Source organism: Myxocyprinus asiaticus, chromosome 35 (assembly GCF_019703515.2).
Source record: "Myxocyprinus asiaticus isolate MX2 ecotype Aquarium Trade chromosome 35, UBuf_Myxa_2, whole genome shotgun sequence".
Taxonomy (NCBI): domain Eukaryota; kingdom Metazoa; phylum Chordata; class Actinopteri; order Cypriniformes; family Catostomidae; genus Myxocyprinus; species Myxocyprinus asiaticus.
Genome location: NC_059378.1, coordinates 2,600,203 through 2,626,097, shown reverse-complemented (window position 1 = coordinate 2,626,097; position 25,895 = coordinate 2,600,203). Strand labels below are relative to the sequence as shown.

At 37.0% G+C, this 25,895-nt stretch overlaps 1 protein-coding gene across 1 annotated transcript in view; it reads left to right on the top strand.

Annotated features, from left to right (window-relative positions):
• The first annotated feature begins 1,177 nt into the window (after window positions 1-1,177).
• Window positions 1,178-25,895, top strand: part of diaph3 (diaphanous-related formin 3) — a 484,493-nt gene continuing 459,775 nt past the window's right edge. The window contains 1 exon segment of the mRNA XM_051672192.1: window positions 1,178-1,679. Coding sequence (XP_051528152.1) covers window positions 1,539-1,679 — 141 coding nt within the window. The 5' untranslated portion in view covers window positions 1,178-1,538.

The following is a 25,895-nucleotide window of genomic DNA, read 5'->3' as shown; positions in this document are numbered from 1 at the left end:
ATAAGTGTTTGTGCTTTTCAAATTTTCTGACCAGGCGGTTATTCCTTTTCAAGCCACACATAACCAGCAAAGTTTAAAAATCATGTTTTATCATAGCAGTTGATTGACAGGTCGAATTTTCACCCTGGAACTCCTGATTCAAAATACTTGTGCTCGATTCATAAATCTATTATATATGATGTATAGTGTATATGCCATTATAATGGATGCTACACCACTGAATGTATCCTAATTATTTTTTAAATGAAAAGAAATATGATGGATAAAAAAGACCATGACGGAAATTTTTCAACTCAGTCCGTCAGAGTGACGGATACAAATTTTTTCTAGTGCAACCTCTGGTCATATCATACTGTTCATGTGTTATGCTTGCTATAGTTTACTTCCATGTTGTTTCTTCATCAAATGTAATGAACAATGTGCCTGAAACAACAGTGCCACCTTGAGTAAGAAATAACATGTATAATATGAACGCGTACACAGCAATGTCATTCCTACACAGCAAATGTGTACACAGCAATTGCATTTGACATTGCATATGGGATACTGGTAATTCACCATTGTTGTTAATTAACTGTTGCACAGAAAATCAACGTGATATAGTATTTGTATGAATATAGTACTCTCTTGTAATAAATAAAGAAATAGGTATCATGTGATAGTAAACTTATATAGATATTATTTAATCATAAAAATATAATTTATGGAAAATAAAAGGACGATTTTGGTAATTAGACAATTATTATAATTTTTGTTGTTGTTGAAAGTTTGGCGTTTTTTACACACTATTTATAAAAGAAAGATTGAGGAATACTAAAGAGATGTGGGCACAACTCCAAAAAACTTTATGAGGCACGGGGGTGGAATGAGGTCCCGGGTCACTAGATACCCGAGGTATTCTTTTAAGGGTTAAACGTATTTTAGATGGTTGATTATTGTTCGTTTATATGCAGAGGTAATGTTGTTATTTTAGTGCCAATTTTAGAAAACGTACATTATTTATATTTTTACATATCGAAAAATTATCATAGTGCATTAATATCGAATATGCGGGAAACAGAGTCCTGTAGCCAATTAGAAGCGTGGATATTAATCACGTGACTTCACGCGGAAGAGGAATCTTCATCATGTGGTTCCCAATCCGACGTTTCTCATTGGCTGTTTCTGAGGCGGGAGTTTCAGACTTCTGACTTCATGCTTCGTGACATTTCGTCTCAGCTTCATTTTATTGAAAACTTTTGAGAATCTCTAAACATTTGTAAAAGTGACCTCTCTGTTGTAGAGTATTTTGTAAATTCTTTAGTGAGCTGAGAGGTTTGAAGAGGGGTGTTCGAAAGATCTGAAGAGCTCGAAATTGGATTAACGTCGTCAGCCGCCTATAAGAACTACAGTGAACGCTCAAGCAATGTGTCCCGTGCGTGCTCGCTCTTAATCCGAGCTCAACGGTCGACTTCTTACCTCAGAATTATCATGCGTCCTTAAACTCTCGCTAAAAAACAGAAACGTTATAGAAATAGTGTTTAAGGCTTCACCCGGACATGGAGAATTACCACCACCCAAGATATGAGGGCTCAAGTCAAGGGAGGGAGAATAAAATACATCGGAAAAGAGGATTTGGAGTTGGAGTTTCTTCTCACGGCAGTTCAAGTGGCGATGACGGGGAGAGGAAACCGAAGTTTGTAAGTACTTTGTCCTTTTTCATGGCTGTCATATCTGGATCTCATATTACTTAACTGGGTGGGGACATAGGATCATTCTACTGCTGTCAGGCCTCTAGTATTGAATATAGATGCTTCATATTTTCGCCATAACTGGTCCATTATTCCACAATAATCTCAATGTTAAATGTCAATGAGATGCACGGTATGGTGAGTAAAGGTGAGCCAAATCATTTAAGTGAAGGATTGCTTGCTGTTGTCTCTGAGATTAAGTGTTTTGGTTTTGTAACTTTATTTGGTATCCCCCCCCCCAAAGGTTATACAAGTTAGTACACTGTACATGTGCCATTTCGTGCATATTGCAGCTATTTCAGGATGCTGGATGTCTTTAAATGCATTTTAGTAAAAATAATACTAAATATTTGCAGTGGGGAAACACACACACACACACACACACACACACACACACACTCACACACTCATATACAGACACACACTCACTCACACACACACACACACACACACAAACTCACACACTCATATACAGACACACACTCATACACACAGACAGACAGACACACACACACACTCATGCACTAGCACACTCATACACACACGTATACACACAGACACTCTCTCACACTCATACACACAATCTCATACACATTCACACAAACTCATATACACACACTCATACTAAGACAGACACGCTCATACTCGCACAGACAGACACTCGCACACACTCATTCACTCGCACACACACACACACACTCATACACTCATTCACTCGCACTCGCACTCACACACACACACTCATACACTCATTCACTCGCACTCGCACACACACACACACTCATACACTCATTCACTCGCACACACACACACACACACTCATACACTCATTCACTCGCGCACACACACACACTCATACACTCATTCACTCGCACACACACACTCATACACACAGACACATACAGACACACACATATACACACACAAACTCAAACACACATACTCTCTCTCACACACACACACACACACACAAACTCATACACACAGACATTCACACACACCTTGAACTCTTCATTCAGTGCCATGGACTTTGTTGTTTGACTGCCTGTGCTAAATCAAAGGATAAAATTAGCCCAAGGATAAGATGGAATAATCCAGACCTACTTCAGTGCAGAAGGTAGGAATGGTATTATTTCTGAATGCCCACCACAAAAACAAAAACAAAAAAAAAACATCATTTGTGGCACTGTGCCATGATATAGAAATAGGCTTTGGTTTTTGAAAATAACACCATGGGGTTTAGGTATTAAAGGAATATTCCAGGTCCAATACAAGTTAAGCTCAATCGACAGAATTTGTAGCATAATGTTAATTACCACAAAAATTAATTTAGACTCGTCCCTCATTTTCTAAAACAAAAAGTGAGACACTTGCAATGGAAGTAAATGGGACCAATTTTTGGACAGTTTAAAGGCAGTAATATGAAGCTTGTAATGTTATACTGTAAAAGCACTTGCAATCATTCTTTTGTTAAAACTTGTGCATTTTTTGAGTTAAGTTGTTTAAATTGTAGTCTTCATGGTAAAAATGGATATAACTTTACATAAAATATTATTGTCTCTGATTACATGTAAATATTATTTAAAAAAATACATAGGCTATTTAATGAAGTGCATGCTTATCCAGTTAAATAATAATTTACTGATGAAATCAAATCAGACATGACATTAGGATTATATTCCCCCATAGCATTATTATACTTAATATTCAGCATTATATATAGTAGATTAATATGGCACTCTCATTAAACCTCTGTAAACTTGAATTTTGTCTCACGCTGTCAGATCAGATAACTCTTGTGCTTTAAACGGACATTTGATCCCTCATGCTGAAAAGGCACGTCTCTATCCCGTCCCGCTCCTGGTCTCACTTTCAGCCCAACTCATGGTAGTCTACATACAACACCTGTGGCTGCTAGTGTGCAGTCGTATTTTAGAGTTCCTTGTGTCCAATGAAGCGATTTCCTTGTGTATGCCCATGCTACGTAGGCGTAGCACGTTGGGCTAATTGGATAGAACATACGCTAAAATAATTAAAATAAAAAAAACCCCCAGAAAATCCCATCTCCGCTATGCACCGCGCCACATTACACCCCTATTAGAAAGTGATTTTATCACATTAAAATCATGTTAACACACATGCTGTTTATGTCTTGTGGCTATACTTTTGAAACAGTGAGTATTTTCATGTTTAAGGATTGGCCCCATTGACTTCCATTGTAAGTGCCTCACTGTAACACAGATTTATGCTTTTTTTTTTTTTTTTATAATTTTTTTTTTTATAAAGAAGTCAAAATGAATATCTGTGGTAATGAACATTAAGCCGGTTGCTGTCGATTAAAGATGCTGTAAGCGATTTCAGCCATTCTTCCATGAGACTGAGCTGTTGGATTAGCCACACCCCCTCTTTCCAAAACCCGCACTCCAAACATAACAAATAAGCTTTTTTGAGACTGACATCGTGCAGAAACGGTTGTCTAAATCAACAGCAGCAAAACAGTGCCCTCAACAGACAACTGTTATGATCAACATGGCTTAAAAATGGCAGTAAGACTCAATAATTCGCTGCACTTTGAAACATTGGACGCCCACTCCAAAGTGAGGTTTATTTTCCACTAACTGGATGTGTGGTATTTGTGTAACTGTCCTAAGACGTTTTCAGTGACTGTTAGAAGCCATGCAGAGCTTAGTCTTGACTCTCACAATCTTTTGTATTTTGCTAAATGTTTATGAGTAACGTGGCAAAGAATCCTATGGAGCCCCTTAGAGGACAGGGCTGGATTTTTTTTTCTCTGAGATAGTTTGCGTTCCCTCGCAATAAATTTACAGTGATTTTACATGGTTTTACTACAGTAAGCATATTTTAAAATTGGTTTTTGTAGTAAAACAGGGTTCCCACGCATCCTGGAAAACCTGGAATTTTGCAATGCAGTTTTCCAGTCATGGAAAAGTTATGGAAAATTAGAAAAATACCTATATGTCCTGGAAAGTAATTATTTGTCTTGGAAAATATTTCAGTATAATAAAATGGTTTGACTGTGTTGCTAACAAGGTTTCTTTACATGTACAAAAACATGGTAACAATTGGGACTTGGAATAGGAGTCATACACAAACAGCCAGCGGCTGTGGATTGTGAAACAAAATTAACGGTTAAGGATGCTTGCATCCTCATGATTGATTACAGCAGCAGCCAATCGTGTGCTTGGCAACCAAGGCAGATCGCTTTATTGGTTACAGGAGCACGTGCACAGTGAGAAGCATCATTCGTGAAACTTCTCACTTATAAACAAACTGAATGACATGGAACATGTACCGACCGACTGAATGAGAGGTTGGTGGATGTTGTTAGTTTACTTAAGCATCGGCATGTAAGTCTACCTTGTTCATCACGAAAGGGCGGAAGAGCTATTAATGCGTAAAAGTGCCTGATGTTTATAGATGTTGAGGGGCTTTCACATGACTCGCGTCAGCGCTGCCGAATACATTGAATGAAGTGACGCGTCAATTATTAATATTTGTATTCTGGTGTCACCATTGCCCTCTGCTGGGCTGATTTTCTGATGGATCATTTGACTCATTAATGAACAGTACTTTTTGTTCTGCAAAGTTTTACATGTAATAAAAGGAACCAGGGCTCGACATTAATGCTTGTCCACTTGTCCGGGACAAGTGAAATTTTGAACGGGCAGGTTAAGGAGAATTTTACTTACCCGACCGGACAAGCAGCCTGATTAAAATCTCAATATCGAATATTAGTTCAATAGTGCAGGATCTTTTTTTTTTTTTTTTTTTTTTTTTTTTTTTTTATGGAAAAAAAATGCAGTGACAGTGAATAGTGACTGTGACTAACATTCTGCCAAAAATCTAATTTTGTGTTCCTCAGAGGAGAGAAATTCATACAAGCTTGAGGGTGAGTAATGATTTACTGTCTTTCTGCACTGTGTTCTTAATCCCTATTAGGTGTAAATGATGACTATGGAGGCTTTTATTTCTTCCTTACATCCTTTTTTTGTTTTTGTCTCCGGACAAGTGGATGACCAATTTACTTGTCCGAAGGAAAAGGACATGACAATGCTTAACGTCGAGCCCTGGGAACTGTTTTGCATATGTACTGAAAGTAATAATAATAAATTCAAACTTAAATTTTCATGATTCAGGCTTTGTTCAAAGTTTTGTGAGAGTATAGAATCATGAATTCAGTAATGTAAATCGAACCAAATCCTTATGCCCTTTATCATTTGTTTAAATTGTTTTAAAAATAAAATACAGGAAATAAAATGTATTTTTTTATAATCCAATTAATCAAAGAAATAATCGAAGATTAATCAATTATCAAAATAATCGATTGGGTGGGTAGCATGGTGATTCGGCCTTAATACCTTGGGCTCTTAATTAATATTCAATAATTCAACAATTGGAGTCAGCTTATACCGCGGTTATCACATGAAGTATGCGTAAACGTGGAATCTAGTCATATAAATGCCATTAGCAATAAAACGCAGAATGTCATGGAATATGACACATTTGGATGAAAATAATGATTGAATGTACAATTAATCAAATTAAAATTGTGATATGTCCTAGTGTGATAATTAAACTAAAGACTCTGATTTAATTGAATAAATAAATAATCCGCAAGTGATGCGCGCTTCAAAATGAATGTGAAGAGACGGCCGCTCATACACTGAAAACACCTCATCATGATTATCACACGTGCTCTTGTGTGCGAGATGACAGAGCACTCTGAAGTGCGCAGCACGTATAGACTATATATTTATTTAATTAAATAATATCTTTACGGGGATTAATAATCACACTTGGCCACGGAGTAAGCTGTTTATCTGGAGTTTAGCAGCTACCATAAAAACAACAACACAAAAATGGCGAAATAAAAGAAAGGACACGTGATTTTGCTTAAATATTATACTTGTTGGGTGCGTAAAATGTCCTGGAAAATTGTGCCTTGATGGGAACCCTGTAAAACTATCATTTTGTGGTTATTATGGTTTTACTACAAATACCATGGTAATACCATAGTAACCACAAGATTAACCATTGTTAATCCATAGTAAAGCTATGGTTAATATATGGATACAATATACTGTATTAAAGCCATGGTTTCTGCCAAAAAAACATGGTAAATTTTCATAGTTATTTACTACAATATTACTATAGTAAAACCATGGTTTTCGCCAAAAGAAAAAGTTACTACAATCATGATTACTACAGTATTACTCTAGTAAAACTCTTTCTATCCAAAAAGCTATGGTTACTTTATCCTTCAATATTTCTATAGTATGTTTCCGCCAAAAAACAAAAACACCTGGAACTGTCATGATTGCATATAGTAAATTCATGGCATTACTATAGTAAAACCATAGTTAAAATATGGTATTTGTATAGTAAAACCAAATTAACCACATAATGGATAAATAATGATTTTTATTATCAGTTTTAAGCCCTATTCGGATGGCAATTGTTTCTTAGGGTGATGTTTGTAAAAGTACGTTTTCATGGCTCCTCTGTGATAAAACTCATGCGATCAGATGACAATTTAATCACGGGGGACGAGTGAGACTTTTTGTCGATCACATGATTGCAGTCGCGCTTGTTATATGGAAAATTCATCAATCCACAAACTGTGTCCTCTGTATTTGCGTTTAAATATGTTTGCAATTACGCTAAAGTGAAAAGAAAAATTGTTAAAGCATGAGGGAACCGCGTTGCAGAACGCTGCGTACATTTACAGTGTACATTTTCACATACGGAGCAAGCCAAAATTCTTGCAAAGAGCAATTAAACGAATCAAGAAACTGTAGGGACAAGACTGTTTATCAACGCAGACAAATTAATCTGTCAATGGGGGCACGAATGTTTCGTCACCCGCATCACCATAGTTGCGCCACTTATGCGCTCTCTCCTAATCGCACACACAAGCAGATATAGAAGCTGCACATATCAAGGAGAGTAAAGAGAGTTAAAATGAAATTTGAGGAGCTATGGTAAAAATGGCTTTCTTATGTTTTATCTATCAAAATGAAGGGCATCATTTGGAATTATCTGTCAGTGTTGAAAAAGTGGAGGTGGAAATTAAACCTTTTAAATAAGATAGACATTAACCCGGCAACTTTTCTGGGACTACTCGACCTGTAACCATGCAAGCCCTATGTTTAAATGTATTTAGTAAACGTTTCTACATTAAAATGTGATATATTACAATTTTATTACATTGCTGCCATAATAATGGACTATTTAAAAAGTTTAAGTGATCTGGCTCTCATTTTTCGTTCCCTTCTACTTAAGAGTTCCCACTCACTATGGTGGAGCGGCGACTTACCCCTGTAAATGCTGGAATTACCTCATGTCCCCATGTAAAATATTGCCGTCTGAATAGGGCTTTAGTTTTCCTGCATTATCACTGTTATTTCTCAACAAATATCATGGTTAAAGTATGGTAAAACCATGGTAAATTTATTGCGAGGGAATGCAAATCTATTTCAGTAAAAAAAGTCCCACCCTGTCCTCTAAGGGGCTCCGAAGAATTCGCAATGTAAATAAAGCTAAACTTGTTAAACAGTTCAGACCTCAATCTGCTGCTCCCATCTCTTCTTTTTCCTGTATTACCGTAAGCCTCTGTTTTGGAAGAGACTATGTTGTCCTTCTCTTGTGGCTTCTGACCCTTTTAATGTAATTTGTGGGATTAGCCTGCTGATTTTTCATATAGAATGGAAACATATACATCTGTGTGAAAAGAACAAAGTATACTTACAGGTTTTGGCATCATTGTCTTGTATATAAACATGAACTATTTTCAATTATCTTATCGTGTCAACTTCCATTTTAAATCAAAGATGTGTTACTTATGTTTTGAATTAAAGAGGTGCAAAGTTAGAAACTTGTCCTACTTTGTGTCAGCATACTGTGATGCGGGTGTTGTACAATTACTTGGATGAAGAGCTTTTGCACAACAAATCTTATGTAGATGGCATACTTTAATAAAATGTACTGTAGAAGTTTTGTCTGTGTAACCACATTAGTCAAAGTCAGATTTATTGTCATTTCTCTGAGTAGCTGGAGATGAAACAAAAATGAAGTCATTGTGCACTTAGACTGGTAGTGTAATGGAGAGAGAAAATGTACCTTAAAGTGGAGGATAATTATCAGAATCATAAACATCTGAGCCATTCATATATATATATATATATATATGTGTTAGGGCTGGGCGATATAGCTTCCGAATTTATATCTCGATATTTTTTTTAGCAAATTGACGATATCCGATATATATCTCGATAATTATGTTTTTGCTCTGAAATAACGTGTTTTTTTTAATCAGAGGAACCATAATTTCATCTAAACAGCCATTGTAGCCATGTAGAATTAATATTTCAAAGGCATTAAATACAAATCTTTTTAAAAATGACGAAGGCATGTTTTTCACTAAGTTAACACAAGGGAGAGTAAAATGTAGTAATTTTCATTGATTTGCACATTTATACTTATATTTAACATACAATCATACATGGAAGCTTAATACAAATCTTACTTACCTTCATATATTTTTGAAGCATTTTAAAAAAAATTATTTGTGAATGAACAAGGTGTGCAAAAATTACTTCACTTATTTCTTTGGAAACCAGATGAATATTGCATCGTACTAAATTATTACTGTGCAACCCAGTAAAGTTTATTATTATAATATAATACAGAACTCAGAGTAAGATTTTTAAAAGATACATTCATATATTTCTGTCCTATTTACTTCACCCTAATCCTGGGTTTTTATTTTGACACTGAATGCAGTCGTATTTATTTCACCTTCACCAGGAGCTTTTATTATGAAACAGAAAGTGCAATGTTTGTTTGACAGTTATGAGTTTCCCTTCTTGTGAACCGCTGTCAAACTCTCCTTAACTATTCTGTGTTTGTGGACTTGTATAATAACTTTATAGCAGTTACTAATGTTTGGAAATGCTTGAACCTGCAGTACTTCACAATGCAGGTGAACTGCACTACAAACACTAGCCCATGAGCCCGTTGCCCCCGCACGTGCATACGTCTGTCTTTAATCACAGCCTTTGGTAGTTAAATAATCACATATGATCATATCTCCATTTTTGATGTTATTCTGATTAATTATACAGCCTTGAAGGATCATGAAATTAGTCTCTTGATGCACTCTATGAAATGCAATGGCCAAATAAAAGGCTCATTAAAATCAGCCGATATTCACGAGATTGTTGAATTTTACATCAGCAAAATCATTGCGATTACGGTATAATCAAAAAAAAAAAAAAAAAAAAAAATAAATAAAATATATATATATATATTACACACACATACAGTATATTTCTGTTAGACTAACTGGCCAAAGTTGAAATTAGTTAAAAATAATGCCTCCTCAGGGTGTATTAAAGGCTTCGAATTTCTTTGTTCATTGTTAATAAAAAAATAAAATAAAAAAATCACTGTTCCTTTATCTTCTCACCAATTAGTCTGCTTGGCACGTACTATTATGTATTTGCAATCCCAAAGAGATTTTTGGAAAGAAGATTGAAATTACTTACAATGAAATTATTATTTTGTTTTGAGTAACAATATGTAGGCTGTCCAGATTTTATTTTCCATACAATTTTTGTAGATTTTTTTTTCATTAAGCTACTATTTCAAGATATTATTTGGCATTAAAGGAATATTCCGGGTTCAATTCAAGTTAAGCTCAATCAACAGCATTTGAGGCATAATGTTGATTTCTTTAAAAAAAAAAAAGCAAAAATCTGTTACAGTGAGACAGTTAGAATGGAAGTGAATGGGGTCTGTAAAGGTTAAAATACCCACTGTTTCAAAGGTACAGACACAAGATGTAAACAATACATTGATCAGCCACAACATTAAAACCACCTGACTAATATTGTGTAGGTCCCCCTCGTGCCGCCAAAACAGCACCAACCCGCATCTCAGAACAGCATTCAGAGATGATATTCTCCTCATCACAATTGTACAGAGCAGTAATCTGAGTTACGGATTTACTGAGTTACTGAGAACGGACTTTGTCCGTTCGAACCAGTCTGGTCATTCTCTGTTGACCTCTCTCATCAACAAGGTGTTTCCATCCACAGAACCGCACCTCACTGGATGTTTTTTGTTTTTGACACCATTCAGAGTAAATTCTAGAGACTGTTGTGTGTGAAAATCCCAGGAGATCAGCAGTTACAGAAATACTCAGACCAGCCCATCTGGCACCAACAATCATCCATGCGATTATCTAATCAGCCAATCGTGTGGCAGCAAAGCAGTGCATAAAATCATGCAGATACGGGTCCGGAGCTTCAGTTAATGTTCACATCATCCATCAGAATGGAGAAAAAAATGTGTTCTCAGTGATCTGGACAGTGGCATGATTGTTGGTGCCAGATGGGCTGGTTTGAGTATTTCTGGGATTTTCACACACAACAGTCTCTAGAATTTACTCCGAATGGTGCCAAAAACAAAAAACATCCAGTGAGGTGCAGTTCTGTGGACGGAAACACCTTGTTGATGAGAGAGGTCAACAGAGAATGACCAGACTGGTTCGAACGGACAAAGTCTACGGTAACTCAGATAACCGCTCTGTACAATTGTGATGAGGAGAATATCATCTCACAATGCTATTCTGAGATGCCTGTTGGCTCTGTTTTGGCAGCAGGAGGGGGACCTACACAATATTAGGCAGGTGGTTTTAATGTTGTGGCTGATCAGAGTATGTGTGTTAACATGATTTTAGTATGATAAAATCATTTACTAACCTTTTCTGTGTAAAGTTATATCCAATTTTACAACTTCATTACCATGACTATGTAATGTCAACAAACCCTAAAACGACCATAAAAATTATAATTTAAACAACTTTACAGCTCAATAATGCAAGCTTCACATTTCTGCTTTTAAACCCTCCAAAAATTGGCCCCATTAACTTCCATTGTAAGTGCCCCAATGTAACCTCGATTTTTGCTCTTTTTAAAGAAACGAGGGAGTAAAACATTTTTTGTGGTAAACCACGTTATACCACATGCTTTTGATGGAGCTTAACTTGAACTGAACCTGGAATATTCCTTTAAGACTCATTCGCCAAGCTCTTGATGTTAATGGGGTTTTGTGAAAGATTGTAAAGGTGAGAATTTGAAGATCTGAATATGTGGCCATGAGATTTGTGATGTTTAATGTGCTTTTTGTAACTTTCCTCTTAATAATTTGGCATGGTGGAGTATGGACATTAACCAGAAGGTGGTACTATAAAACCACAAAAAAAGGCATTGAGAGACTAGTACCATTCCCAAGAATAAAGAACATTGTAATCCTCTTTTTGCCTACATGCTTTCATAACCAGGTTGTTTTAGTGTCATATTAATTCCATCTTTTCTAACATTGGCTGAATGTACCTGATAAAGAGAGCTGAGGTACGAGGAAGATGTAAAGAGGATGTTTTTTTCTTCAAATCCAGCAAGGACTAATACTCATTCTTTTTAGTTTTTCTGTATTCCTTGTGCAAACCCCCCAATATCCCCCGAAATTAAACAGAAACAGTTAGTAAATTGATTTGGGTGCATCATGAACCGATGAAGTGTGGCCAGACAGAACGTAAACAACTTTTTTCAGTTCTTATTTCCCCTTTATTTTTTTTTGGTAACCATTTTAATTAGTATTATCTCAAAACCCAAATGTTTTTGAAGTTGTAGTCTTGACACTATCTGTTCTCTGTCAGATGGATGATGGATTGGAAACAATCTTTTTTTAATTTAGACTTAATATAAAACCTTTTCTGCACTCTTAAATATTTTCCTGTCAAAAAACAGTAAAGAACTGGCAGCAGGCTTGCCAGCATGTTACTGTAAAATTAACGGTGTCTTGCTGTTGCTGAAATTAACAGCTAGATACTGTTTTTACAGCTACAGTATACAACTGTAATTTAGCAGCATATAGCTGTCAAATTACATACTATTTACTGTTGTTGAAATTTACAGCTGTGTTCCCAGCACGCACTGCGGCATGAAGAAATTGCTTTTTTTTACTATTTACTGGTTTATTTTGATATTGTTTTTGTTGTAGTCTAAGTTACTTGGATTTTAATGTTCAGCTCTTACTTATGTAAAAATATGTTTGTTAATTGTCACTACTGTTGCGTTTTGTATGCTGAGAGTTGATATCTGTGTGTCTTGATAACAACTCGAGTTATGCTGTAAGTTCATCAAAACCATCAAACACTCAGTTTGCTGATATAATTTTGCTGAAATATCCTTTTGTTTTTGCTTATGTTTTTGTGTGTAATGCATCACTATTGCCACATATAGTGCCATTTGCTAGGTAGGATCAGACATTCAGGCTGACCATAGGTTTTGTCTTCCAAGTAGCACAGTGCAACAACAAAATATACGTTTCAAAATGTCACTATAGCTTTCACCAAGATGATATCATGATTTTAAATGTTCATTTTCCCCTAATGCCTTGCACAGAATAGCTATTTACTGTAAAACTATAGTCACTTCACAGTGAGCCTGCTCTTGATCTCCCAGAATGCAGCATTTACAACAGCAAACTACTTAAGAATCACAGTAGATTGCTGTAGGAATTTGGCCATAAATTTACAGCAATTTTTTACAGTGTGGGCAATAAGAGAAATAAGAGGAAACTGAGGTGTTTGATCATTGTGTTTAAACCTAGTGGGTCTGTAAAGTCAAACTAAGATGTTATTACAAAGGTTAATAGGCCGTCATAGGAAGAGGCTACCTACTGTAACTTAAGTGGCTCATGATGATAGTTGGATTAATGAAAGAGATCCACAACTCATACCTTTATTTACTTATTTTTTTCTTTCAGTTGCAGTTTATGTGAACATTTATTAGAACTTTTCATCACAGAAAATTCCCTCACTGTCTTTTGATCTTGTTGCGTCATTGACCGGTCAATTTAGCAGAGTAGGTGCAGTTGCCAGAGCAGGTTTTCAAATTTAACGGGTGACATTCTGGGCTACCCTTCAGAAGGCATTGTCCTGGGCTAAATGTACAGTTCCCCCATCTGTCTCCAATAAGGGAGAAAGACAGAGCAAGAGACAGAAATGAATTTCACTGCAGCCTACAATGCTGCACCAACAAGGGAACATAACATGGTGTGGGTCAACCAAACGGCTCTTTTTACCACCAATTATGATGGCAGATTGATTTCTCTGTTGCGGACATGCAAGAAGGCACTCAGGAAGATGAAAAAATTGAATGAGGAGAACTGAGGGTGGAAAGATGTAATATAAGTCCAAAGAAATGGATACTTTTATTGTTGCAGTTATAGCCTACATCCAGAGCCAAAAGCACTAGATGGATTTTACTGGAAACTTTCATTCTCATGCTGTTTTGACAGCCCCCTGCTGTCTCTTTCTCCATTCACTTGGAGTGAAGGAGTCTGTGAGCAGCTTAACGTGAAATGTTCCCACAGTGATGGGTAGACGAGAGAGCATTGAGGAACTGCAGAACTTGTTGACTGAGATTTGGAAAATTTGGCTGGAACCCTGTCTGAATGTCACAGTCTGTTTGGAATGCTTGTGACTGTTGCTGCTATTGGCAAGACATCCTCACATTGTGATCTATCTAAAATAAGTAGCATAGAAAAAGGAAGAAAAGAAAAGCATGAGATAGTGGGGTGCTTTATGGCAGTGGTTCTCAACTAGTGGGTCATGACCCAAAATTTGGTCTTAAGTCTGTTTATATAGGGCCGTGAAGAGCAGGGAAAAACAATGCTTAATGAAAATAATACAATGCAACTTAGGGTATGGCAGGTTTGGTTCGATTAAAACAAACTCTGGTGCAATTGCTCTGTTAGTGTGGTTCATTTGAACAAGTGTGAACGCTGTCACCCGAACCTTGGTGCGCACCAAACAAGCGGACCGAGACCGCCTGAATAGTGGATCTCGGTCCGCTTCCAAACAAACTCTGGTGCGGTTTCATTGATATATGAATGCAACATGGACCAAAAACAGGAAGTAATTTGCCTAATACTGACCTCATGCATACCTGGTTCTTCTCATCATAGGAGCTATGTTGCCCATTACAGTTCGGTACAGGCGTCGGAACCGCCATCAGCATATCTTTGTTTGTGTGCAACGGAGGAATTTCTGGCGCTGTTTTGACTCTTTTACACATTTTATTAGCTCTTCGTTTGATCTCAGCTGGTAAAAATACCACCATATATAAATATAACGAGCGCAATTCGCCCAGCAGCCAGCATTGTTTTGGATGATTGGCAAGGTCCGTCACAAAAATACGTCATAAAAGCTGTCCAATCAGGTTGTGACTTTTTCCTGATGCCTTTGGTTTTGTATCGTTAGGTTCGGTGTTAAAAATGCCAGTGTGAACGCTAAGCGAACCAGGACTAAAGGTATCATTTTCTTTTTTGGTTGGGACCAAGAGAACCGAACTACAAGTGTGAACACACTCTTAATAGTGTGCAGCGGCCAAGAATAGCAACATTTTTAATTACTCAAGCTAAAAAAAAAAAAAAAAAATACATTTATATATGGGGTCACTTGAAATGAGGATAGCTGTTGAGAGAAAAAAAAAAAAATTCTAGAGACACTTAGGAACCAAAAATGGTCATTTTTTTCCTTTTCAAACCTACTGAATGTCATATTAATCATTTTGCATATTGTTGATCATATGTAGTAGGGGTGGGTGAAAATATCAATTCTTAAATCCCAAGATCGATCTTTTACTCTATACACAACCCTCCACTGCAATGAGAGGAAATTACTCGCATTTGCAACAAATTCGTGCTATGCGACTAAAATGAAAATATTTAGCAACTGGCTGGTAAATGTTTAGATTTCATTCACCACTAATTGTGTTGTGGTGGAGTATTCAGCATCGAGATCTTTTCATTGTGTGTTGAGAGTGAAAGCACCTGTTTAATTTGTGTCCAAAGCCGAAATCCACGCAACCGATTTGTCATTGAATAATGTCTCTTAATACACACTGTTCTTTACAGTCAGTTGTTCGAAAACAACAACAAATAAATATTTAATTTGAATCATGCATGGCACAGATGAGATAAAGCCATTCAAGTCTCTCGTTAATGTGCGCTCATCTACAGACACTGTTTACAGAAATGCCGGTTTTGTTAATGAGACCGTACCGATTTTAGCAGGTGTTCAAACAACAAATCAACGTAAATACTTGTAAACAGTACAAAGTATGCAATTAAACAAACATGTAAGGAAAAATAATATATGAAATAGGGCTGGGTATAGATACAGATTTCCCGATTTGTTTCCAATTTCGATTCGATATCTATTCATATGGGTATATTTCAGTTATAATGTCCGTTTTGCTTGCATGTGAAAGAACTTCTCTTGCAGCTATTGCTTTAAATTATACAGGGACATTTTTAAGTTTTTAACTAGAAACATTACAAAAATATCAATTTGACTAATGTTTCATACATTTTCCATTTTTTTTATGTCACATTTTAGCGTTTAAAATTAATCAAATCCATGTTTGCAATCAATTAATAATATAATATATTGCATGTATATTTTTTTGTTACAGGTTTATTAACATAATTTGTACTATTTAAGGTATTTACAGTGATTTGTTAAATGTGTTAAAAACCGGTACTGTCTTGGCATTTCAGCATTTCTGTCAAGAGTGTCTGTGGGGCTTGGGTATCTCAGTGGTAAAATACGCTGGCTACCACCCCTGGAGTTCGCTAGCTCACTAGTTCGAATCCCAGGACGTGCTGAGTGACTCCAGCCAGGTCTCCTAAGCAACCAAAATTGGCCCAGTTGCTAGGGAGGGTAGAGTCACATGATAAGATGCGCAGGTTGATGGTCTCAGACGCGGAGGTAACTGGAATTCGTCTTCCGCCACCTGGACTGAGGCGTATCGCTACGCGACCACTAGGACTTAAAAGCACATTGGGAATTGGGCATTCCAAAATTGGGAGAAAAAGGGGAAAAATCCAAAAAAAAAAAAAAGACTGTGACTAATATACTTACAGATTCTGAAGGGCTGTACTAAATATTTTTTTTTATCTCTTAGATTTTTATAAATTATGAAAGGGGGGTGAACATTGAGACAAAAGGGGAATGCAAACTTGCGTGTCTTCTAAACTATACATAATGTTTATTAAACCTCAAATTAATGGGTTATCAGCTGTCTTTTTTTCTGCTTTATATCTTATTTCTGAACAACAATCTAAATTGAGCAATTATATGATTTAGCGACTAAAAACAGCCATTTGACTCCTTGATATTTCAGTTAAGGTGCCAATGACTCCCAAATCATTTTTTTTTTAGTCTGGAGCCCTGTAATGCGAGCAATTTCCTCTCATTGTAGTAAAGTGTTGCGCATTGAGTAAAATATTTATCTTGGTATTTAAGAATCGTTATCAAGATCGAAAATCAAATTGAGAGCTTGTGAATCGGAATTGAATCTGGAAATCTGTATCAATACCCAGCTCTACTTTGCAGTTCATAATAATATTAATACATTTAATTGTTTGATTTTTAAGGATATGTGTCCAGAAGCAGAGCCAGCTGAGAATTTATGCTCTATAGTGAAAGGGTACAGTTATTGAAGAGGTGAGCGGTTAAAATGGAAGCTACTTTTGTTTCATTTAGAGGCCAAATGGCGGCATTGGTTTTATTGAATAGAAATTATGTAGAAAAAGCAATTACAGAAGCTGCCAATGATGCTCTTCTTTAACAGCATGTTTTGCCGACTTATGGTGCAGGTAAATTTTGAATTGCTTAACTCTTGTGCGACCTTCGGGACATCTTTGTCTTTTTCATTTTTGTTTTTTTTTGATCATTTTGGCTGTGTTAATGCTAGCAGCATAAATTTTGCCAAAGGTGTGTATTTTGGGGGGAATTTTATAATATAATACATCTATAATACTCTGTGTACACAAAATAGTTACACTCAGGACCTTCAGGACAAAAATGTCCCCACTGAAACTCATTAAAACGGCAATATTTGATCCTAGTGCCATTAAAGCATAAAATCATGAATTCTATGATATTATACTTTCATTCCGGAGCTCTGGCTTCAAAATGTAAATGTTTTATATTTTCCATCAGATGGTGCCATTTTTCTCATGTTTAGCCTATGGAGCAAATACATGCTTTTTTCCTGTTTTCTGTTTGCTGTATTATAGAGCACTGCAGACCAATTGAATAAATGGAGCTAAAATTGTGTGGATGTGTTGGTATGAATGTCAGAGTGTGTTTTGTATGTGTGTATTGAGAAATTTGTGTGTGTAAAAAAACAAAAAACAGTGGCATTATGTAAACAAACTGGTATTTAAAGGGTTAAAATCCTGAAAATGAATGAATATTTGGTAGTTATGATCAGGACTGAGGTTGATTAAAAAAAATCTAAGTCAGTCAAAATGGAAAATAATATTAATATATAATATTATTATGTCAGTTTTTTGACACGGACATTTTTGTCCTCTAAGGTCGTGTGTGTGTGTGTGTGTGTGTGTGTGTGTTTTTTTTTATAAATCTGACACTGCACAAAAAATAAGAATGCATCATAATCAGTGTTGTTGCTAAACATTGATATATCCCAGACTGTGATAATATTAATAATAATAATAATAAAAAAATATTACCCGTAGCATTTTGTATATGGAAAAGAATAATTTTGTGTTTTTTCATAAAAAAACAATAGTGCAGTTTTTTTTGACACGGACTTTTTTTTTTATTGACGCACAAGGGTTAAATAAAAAGGATCTGACATACAAAACAACAATGCCAGAGAAACTAAGTGCATCTCTCAGGGCCAGTGCAATTATGTTCCCCCTTCTTTTCCCCTTTTATATCTAAATTTTTTTCATTTGTAATGAAAGGTAATTTTCTTATGTAGCTCCTGTTACTTGGGTGTCAAACATGCTACACCTAGAGCTTTCTAAGTATGTTGAGATGGCTCTTTTCCCTTGGTGGCTGCACTTTACCTGCCTATTACCTGGTGTGATGAAAAGCTCACTTAAACAAGCTTTTGTCAAGGCCAGCAGGAAGTTGTCTGTTTCGACTGTAGCCTTAAATGTTGGATGTATGCGTTTCCCTAACTTCTACAAAAGAAAGACAGATTTAATATTTTTTTTGTGAACTTTTGAAAGATCACTGAGGCTTCAAAAGGTATGCTAAGAGTCAAACTTGATTTTGATCCATTTTTTATTTGAAGAGGCATTTTGAGATTTTTATAAGGAGACAGGTTTTGATTGTAATCCTAGCAACAAAAGTACAAGATTTTTATAGACGTTTACTGACATCTATAAGATGTGCAAAACATGTTTTTATCCGGGGGCCTGGGTAGCTCAGTGGTAAAGACGCTGACTACCACCCCTGGAGTTCACGAGTTCGAATCCCAGGGCGTGCTGAGTGACTCCAGCCAAGTCTCCTAAGCAACCAAATTGGCCCGGTTGCTAGGGAGGGTAGAGTCACATGGGGTAAATTCCTCGTGGCCGCTATAATGTGGTTCGCTCTCGGTGGGGCGCGTGGTGTGTTGTGCGTGGAAGGCGCGGTGGATGGCGTTCAACAAGCAGCGTGATAAGATGCTCGTGTTGACTGTCTCAGACGTGGAGGCAACTGAGATTCGTCCTCCTCCACCCGGATTGAGGCGTGTCACTATGCCACCACTTGGAGTGCACTGGGAATTGGGCATTTCAAATTGGGGAGAAAAAGGGGAAAAAAACAAAGTATGTTTTTAACCTTGTTTAAATCAGTTACAGACATATATGGCACTTTCTGTTACAATATGTTTATATCCCTAATTAAGAATTAGAAATACACTCCAGTAGGTTTGGGACCGATGCCTTTTTCACACATCGATAATTGGAAGATTTTCCCGATGATTGATATATTTTTTTATTTTTTTTTTCAGGTATAAATTGGGCTGCTCGTTGCACAGTAGTCAAACATTTTTCTCAACACAACTTTGGTAGTGTGAGTGGCAGGGTAAATTAAAGGGGGTTGCACACTGGACACGTCTGGCGGATGACATGGCATGTTCTAAAATTAGAAACAATTATTTTCTACGAAGGCACGCACACCACCTCCAACGCTCGGTGTCAAAATTCTGCAGTGCAACAGAGCGCAACTTGCATAGTTTTCCATTAAATTCGACCCAAATCATTATCAAAGAAAAAAAGTAGATTTACTCTAGCCGTCAGTGGATGATATACAGTATTGTGTATATGTATCTTTCATTTAACCTGCACAATGTATTTTCAGTTACTAGTATGTTGTTTTGTGGTTTGACAGCTTGAATGAAAGACCTATTCAAAGCTACATACTGAGAAAACGCATAATAAATATCACTATTTTACAGTTATAACTGTTTCATACACTAACCTGCAAACTCATCGTCACTTTGTCTAATTTAAATGTCAGCTAATTTTAAAATATCAATGCCTCTAAAATATTTATAGATAAAATAATGTCCCAATCAGTAATCGATATATAATTTTTTATTTTTTTATTTTTTTATGACATCTCGACACTCCAGACATTCTGAAATGTTTTAAGCTTGTTTCTTACATCTGATAGACCTCACATCTTTACCTGCATAGATGTTTCAAATGGTAAAATGGTTCTTGTCGTTTAACTTTCTACACCTGCATTAGGAGTTAGAATTTTCTCAAATTATTCTTCTCTGTTTCTGTAATGAATGTGGTGATATAGGCTTTACCCCCTCAGCACTATACCTATTTGGCTGTAATGACTAAAAAGGTAAAGGTTTTAAATTTAGAACATTTCAAGGTCGTAAACAATAACAAAGAAATTAGATCGCTACGGCGCATGTCTGGCCCTGAAGCATTTCTGGTAGCAGCAACCCAGAACTGTCCAAATAAAATAACTAGCACTTCCTTTTAAAATGAACAATAAGGTGTCATTACCAGTTCCTTTAAATAAGACTCTTGAGTCAACAGATTTTCTCATAGAACATCAAATGTTTACCTCAAGTGACTTATCCAGACGTGTTGTTGATACTAAGGCGATTAAATTGTATCGTAGTTTAGATGCTTACAATCATTTCCTTTGCGGGGAGATTGAGGATATTGGATCGTTCCTGTTATCGATAAAACTGTTCAGTGATGCTGTCTGTATGACCTGCGGACAAGGTAAGGATTTCTTTTTTAATGATAAATATATTTTTCTTGTCTGTTTCTTCTGGATAAAAGCGTCTGCTAAATGTAAAAGGTTCATGCATCCATTTGGCGTTGCTTTTACGGAGATCTGAACACTTTAATTTCTGTTTGTTCCAGGGAGCATCCAGCCACCGAACAACATAGTCTACATTTTATGACAGTCGTGTTAACTTTAGCAACGTTAATAGTGTTAAAGTCACTATGAATAAAGCGCCTCCTGCTGTATGTTTTTAATGAGGGTGCGTTCCATACAGAGGTGATGATCCCTATGCCCTGTTCCCTTCGAAGACTTTACCATCCACTGTAAGAGCTTTGAAAGGCTAAAAGATGTTTGGCTCAAAAATAAGGGTCATGGAGACCTCACTAAGTCATTTTTATTTGAAATTCAGTTTGAAGCAATCTTATAGCATGACTATCATGATTGTTCTCCCTTCAATGTGCCCTTTTGACAACTAGACAAAAAGATATGACTTAAACTGTCTTGAAATGGTCTATATAATTAAAAAGAGACAGTTATTGAATTTATACCATTGTGAAAATGAGGAGCCTTACAGGCAAACACAATAGCATTGCAAATACAGTTTAAAGCAGTCTTAGGTTACTGTGTCAGAAAGTCCATTAATATTGGAAGGAAAAAAATCTCCCCTGTAGATCCAGACAGTGATATTCTGTAGGGGTGACCGTGCTCGGGGTCTGAGAACACTCTAAGCCACTTCTGAAGGAGTGTCTTTACGTATTGAACAGAGCGTGCAGACTCTAGCTACTGCATGAACGTTCATGACTGGCATGTTGAAAACCACTTTATCTGTCATACACTCACACACGCACGCACGCGCGCGCACACACACACACACACACACACACACACACACACACACACAAAATGACAGAAACTGTTTCTTATATCCATGGCAACAGTGTGCCACAGCATCAGCACAAGAGTGTTGGAGCTGAACCTCCACCTTCTGAAATATTTGTGTTGATGGTGGTGGGACACTTGCGCTTGTGTTGTGATCTTTGAGGCTTTCAAGTTGGGCTAGTCGACAGCACTCCTGTAATGCAGTGTGTCCCATGATTGAATCCACATGGCACAATGGAGAAAGAATAAGAGATTATCATTCAGATGTCTCAGCTGTTTGGGGACAAGCCCTGAAGAATGTGCGATATGGTTTTGGGATGGTGTCTTTCTCTCTCGTCGCTAACCTCTTGGCCCTGTCTGTCACTCTCCTGGTGTGCTGATTGCTATGCAGCTCTGAACTTGCCTTTGGCTCTTTATCCGGACCCCATCTCGATCCGTAGAGACCAGCTGTCAGCCCAGTCAATTCCCCTCTTCCTCCTGACAGACCACATCGCCCTTCGTACGCAAACATGGAGATCGGAGGAAGGTCAGAAATCCACACACAGACTGAGGCAGAGATGGGTACAAATGAAGACGGACGGATATGCAGACATGCACGTGCAGATTGATGTATCCTGATGGGGGTGATATGTTACCCAAACAAAACTGATGTTAACCTGCTTTGGCTCTGTCACCTTATTTTAACCTGTAGCGTGAAATCAACACTCAACAGACACAATCCACTACCGCACCGTTGTCTACTGAGCTACAAAAAGATGCTCTGATGTTTACCTTTCAATCTGCTGTTGTGCCTGATAGAGTAACGTTCAACTTCTGAAAGATCTTTTTGTCAACTCAACCCCCTACGGTCACACTGGAGAATGCCATTGGCTAGTAAATTTGTTTCACCAGACTTTTGATGGCATGTAAGCATATTGCAACTGAAAACTGAAAAAGATATTAAGCAAACCGAGAAGTGGGCATCTTCACATAAATAAAGTATTCATATACAGGTGCATCTCAATAAATTAGAATGTCGTGGAAAAGTTCATTTATTTCAGTAATTCAACTCAGATTGTGAAACTCGTGTATTAAATAAATTCAATGCACACAGACTGAAGTAGTTTAAGTCTTTGGTTCTTTTAATTGTGATGATTTTGGCTCACATTTAACAAAAACCCACCAATTCACTATCTCAAAAAATTAGAATATGGTGACATGCCAATCAGCTAATCAACTCAAAACACCTGCAAAGGTTTCCTGAGCCTTCAAAATGGTCTCTCAGTTTGGTTCACTAGGCTACACAATCATGGGGAAGACTGCTGATCTGACAGTTGTCCAGAAGACAATCATTGACACCCTTCACAAGGAGGGTAAGCCACAAACATTCATTGCCAAAGAAGCTGGCTGTTCACAGAGTGCTGTATCCAAGCATGTTAACAGAAAGTTGAGTGGAAGGAAAAAGTGTGGAAGAAAAAGATGCACAACCAACCGAGAGAACCGCAGCTTTATGATTGTCAAGCAAAATCGATTCAAGAATTTGGGTGAACTTCACAAGGAATGGACTGAGGCTGGGGTCAAGGCATCAAGAGCCACCACACACAGACGTGTCAAGGAATTTGGCTACAGTTGTCGTATTCCTCTTGTTAAGCCACTCCTGAACCACAGACAACGTCAGAGGCGTCTTACCTGGGCTAAGGAGAAGAAGAACTGGACTGTTGCCCAGTGGTCCAAAGTCCTCTTTTCAGATGAGAGCAAGTTTTGTATTTCATTTGGAAACCAAGGTCCTAGAGTCTGGAGGAAGGGTGGAGAAGCTCATAGCCCAAGTTGCTTGAAGTCCAGTGTTAAGTTTCCACAGTCTGTGAGGATTTGGGGTGCAATGTCATCTGCTGGTGTTGGTCCATTGTGTTTTTTGAAAACCAAAGTCACTGCACCCGTTTACCAAGACATTTTGGAGCACTTCATGCTTCCTTCTGCTGACCAGCTTTTTAGAGATGCTGATTTTATTTTCCAGCAGGATTTGGCACCTGCCCACACTGCCAAAAGCACCAAAAGTTGGTTAAATGACCATGGTGTTGGTGTGCTTGACTGGCCAGCAAACTCAACAGACCTGAACCCCATAGAGAATCTATGGGGTATTGTCAAGAGGAAAATGAGAAACAAGAGACCAAAAAATGCAGATGAGCTGAAGGCCACTGTCAAAGAAACCTGGGCTTCCATACCACCTCAGCAGTGCCACAAACTGATCACCTCCATGCCACGCCGAATTGAGGCAGTAATTAAAGCAAAAGGAGCCCCTACCAAGCATTGAGTACATATACAGTAAATGAACATACTTTCCAGAAGGCCAACAATTCACTAAAAATGTTTTTTTTTATTGGTCTTATGATGTATTCTAATTTTTTGAGATAGTGAATTGGTGGGTTTTTGTTAAATGTGAGCCAAAATCATCACAATTAAAAGAACCAAAGACTTAAACTACTTCAGTCTGTGTGCACTGAATTTATTTAATACACGAGTTTCACAATTTGAGTTGAATTACTGAAATAAATGAACTTTTCCATGACATTCTAATTTATTGAGATGCACCTGTATATGACTCCATGCAATATAGTTTGCGAGATTATACATTTTATTTGATATTTTGCTTTTTATCATTTCAATCACACTAGTTTTTTTTTTTTTTAAGTACAAATTTCACATTCTATCAATGAATTATGATGAAATTGCATTTATATTAATGATACAAGCTGTTGTCACTGTTTACAAATTTCATACACATTTTTAGCAAAAAAATTCACAATGTTGGAACATAATAATGAAAATAGAATTCCACATATAACAATAATGCATTAATTATATTATAAAAATAATAATTTGTGCTACTATATCAGAATTACCATGTAAAATACTAGGTTTTGTAAAAACATTTATGCTGCAAGAGCCTATTTGTCAAATTCATCCATATTTACAGTGTTTGTTGAAGTTCAAATATTTCATAATGTATGATTGCCCCATTACATATTTATAGATTTACTACACTTACATTTTGTTACAAGTTTGTTTATATGCACTTGTACGATTTACAAGTATTTACATTAATATGTACAGTTGTGCTCAAATGTTTGCATACCCTGGCAGAAATTGTGAAATTTTGGCATTGATTTTGAAAATGACTGATCATGCAAAAAAGTATAGTCTTTTAAGTATAGTGATCATATGAAGCCATTTATCATCACTTAGTTGTTTGGCTCCTTTTTAAATCATAATGAGAATTATCACCCAAGAAATCACCCAAATGGCCCTGATCAAAAGTTTACATACCCTTGAATGTTTGGCCTTGTTACAGACACACAAGGTGACACACACAGGTTTAAATGGCAATTAAAGGTTAATTTGCCACACCTGTGTCTTTTTAAATTGCAATTAGTGTCTGTGTATAAATAGTCAGTGAGTTTGTTAGCTCTCACGTGGTTGCATTTAGCAGGTTAGATACTGAGCCATGGGGAGCAGAAAAGAACTGTCAAAACACCTGCGTAACAAGGTAATGGAACTTTATAAAGATGGAAAAGGATATAAAAAGATATCCAAAGCCTTGAAAATGCCAGTCAGTACTGTTCAGTCACTTATTAAGAAGTGGAAAATTCAAGGATCTCAAAGATCTACAAAGAAAAACCTACAGGTAACCTCAGGAGAAATGCAGGCTGCTCTGGAAAAAGACGGTGTGGTTGTTTCAAGGTGCACAATACGATGATACTTGAACAAAAATGAGCTGCATGGTCGAGTTGCCAGAAAGAAGCCTTTACTGCGCCAATGCCACAAATGACAACACCTTGACACGCCTCACAGCTTCTGGCACACTGTAATTTGGAGTGACGAGACCAAAATAGAGCTTTATGGTCACAACCATAAGCGCTATGTTTGGAGAGGGGTCAGCAAGGCCTATAGTGAAAAGAATACCATCCCCACTGTGAAGCATGTTGGTGGCTCACTGATGTTTTGGGGGTGTGTGAGCTCTAAAGGCACGGGGAATCTTGTGAAAATTGATGGCAAGATGAATGCAGCATGTTATCAGAAAATACTGGCAGACAATTTGCATTCTTCTGCATGAAAGCTGCGCATGGGACGCTCTTGGACTTTCCAGCACGACAATG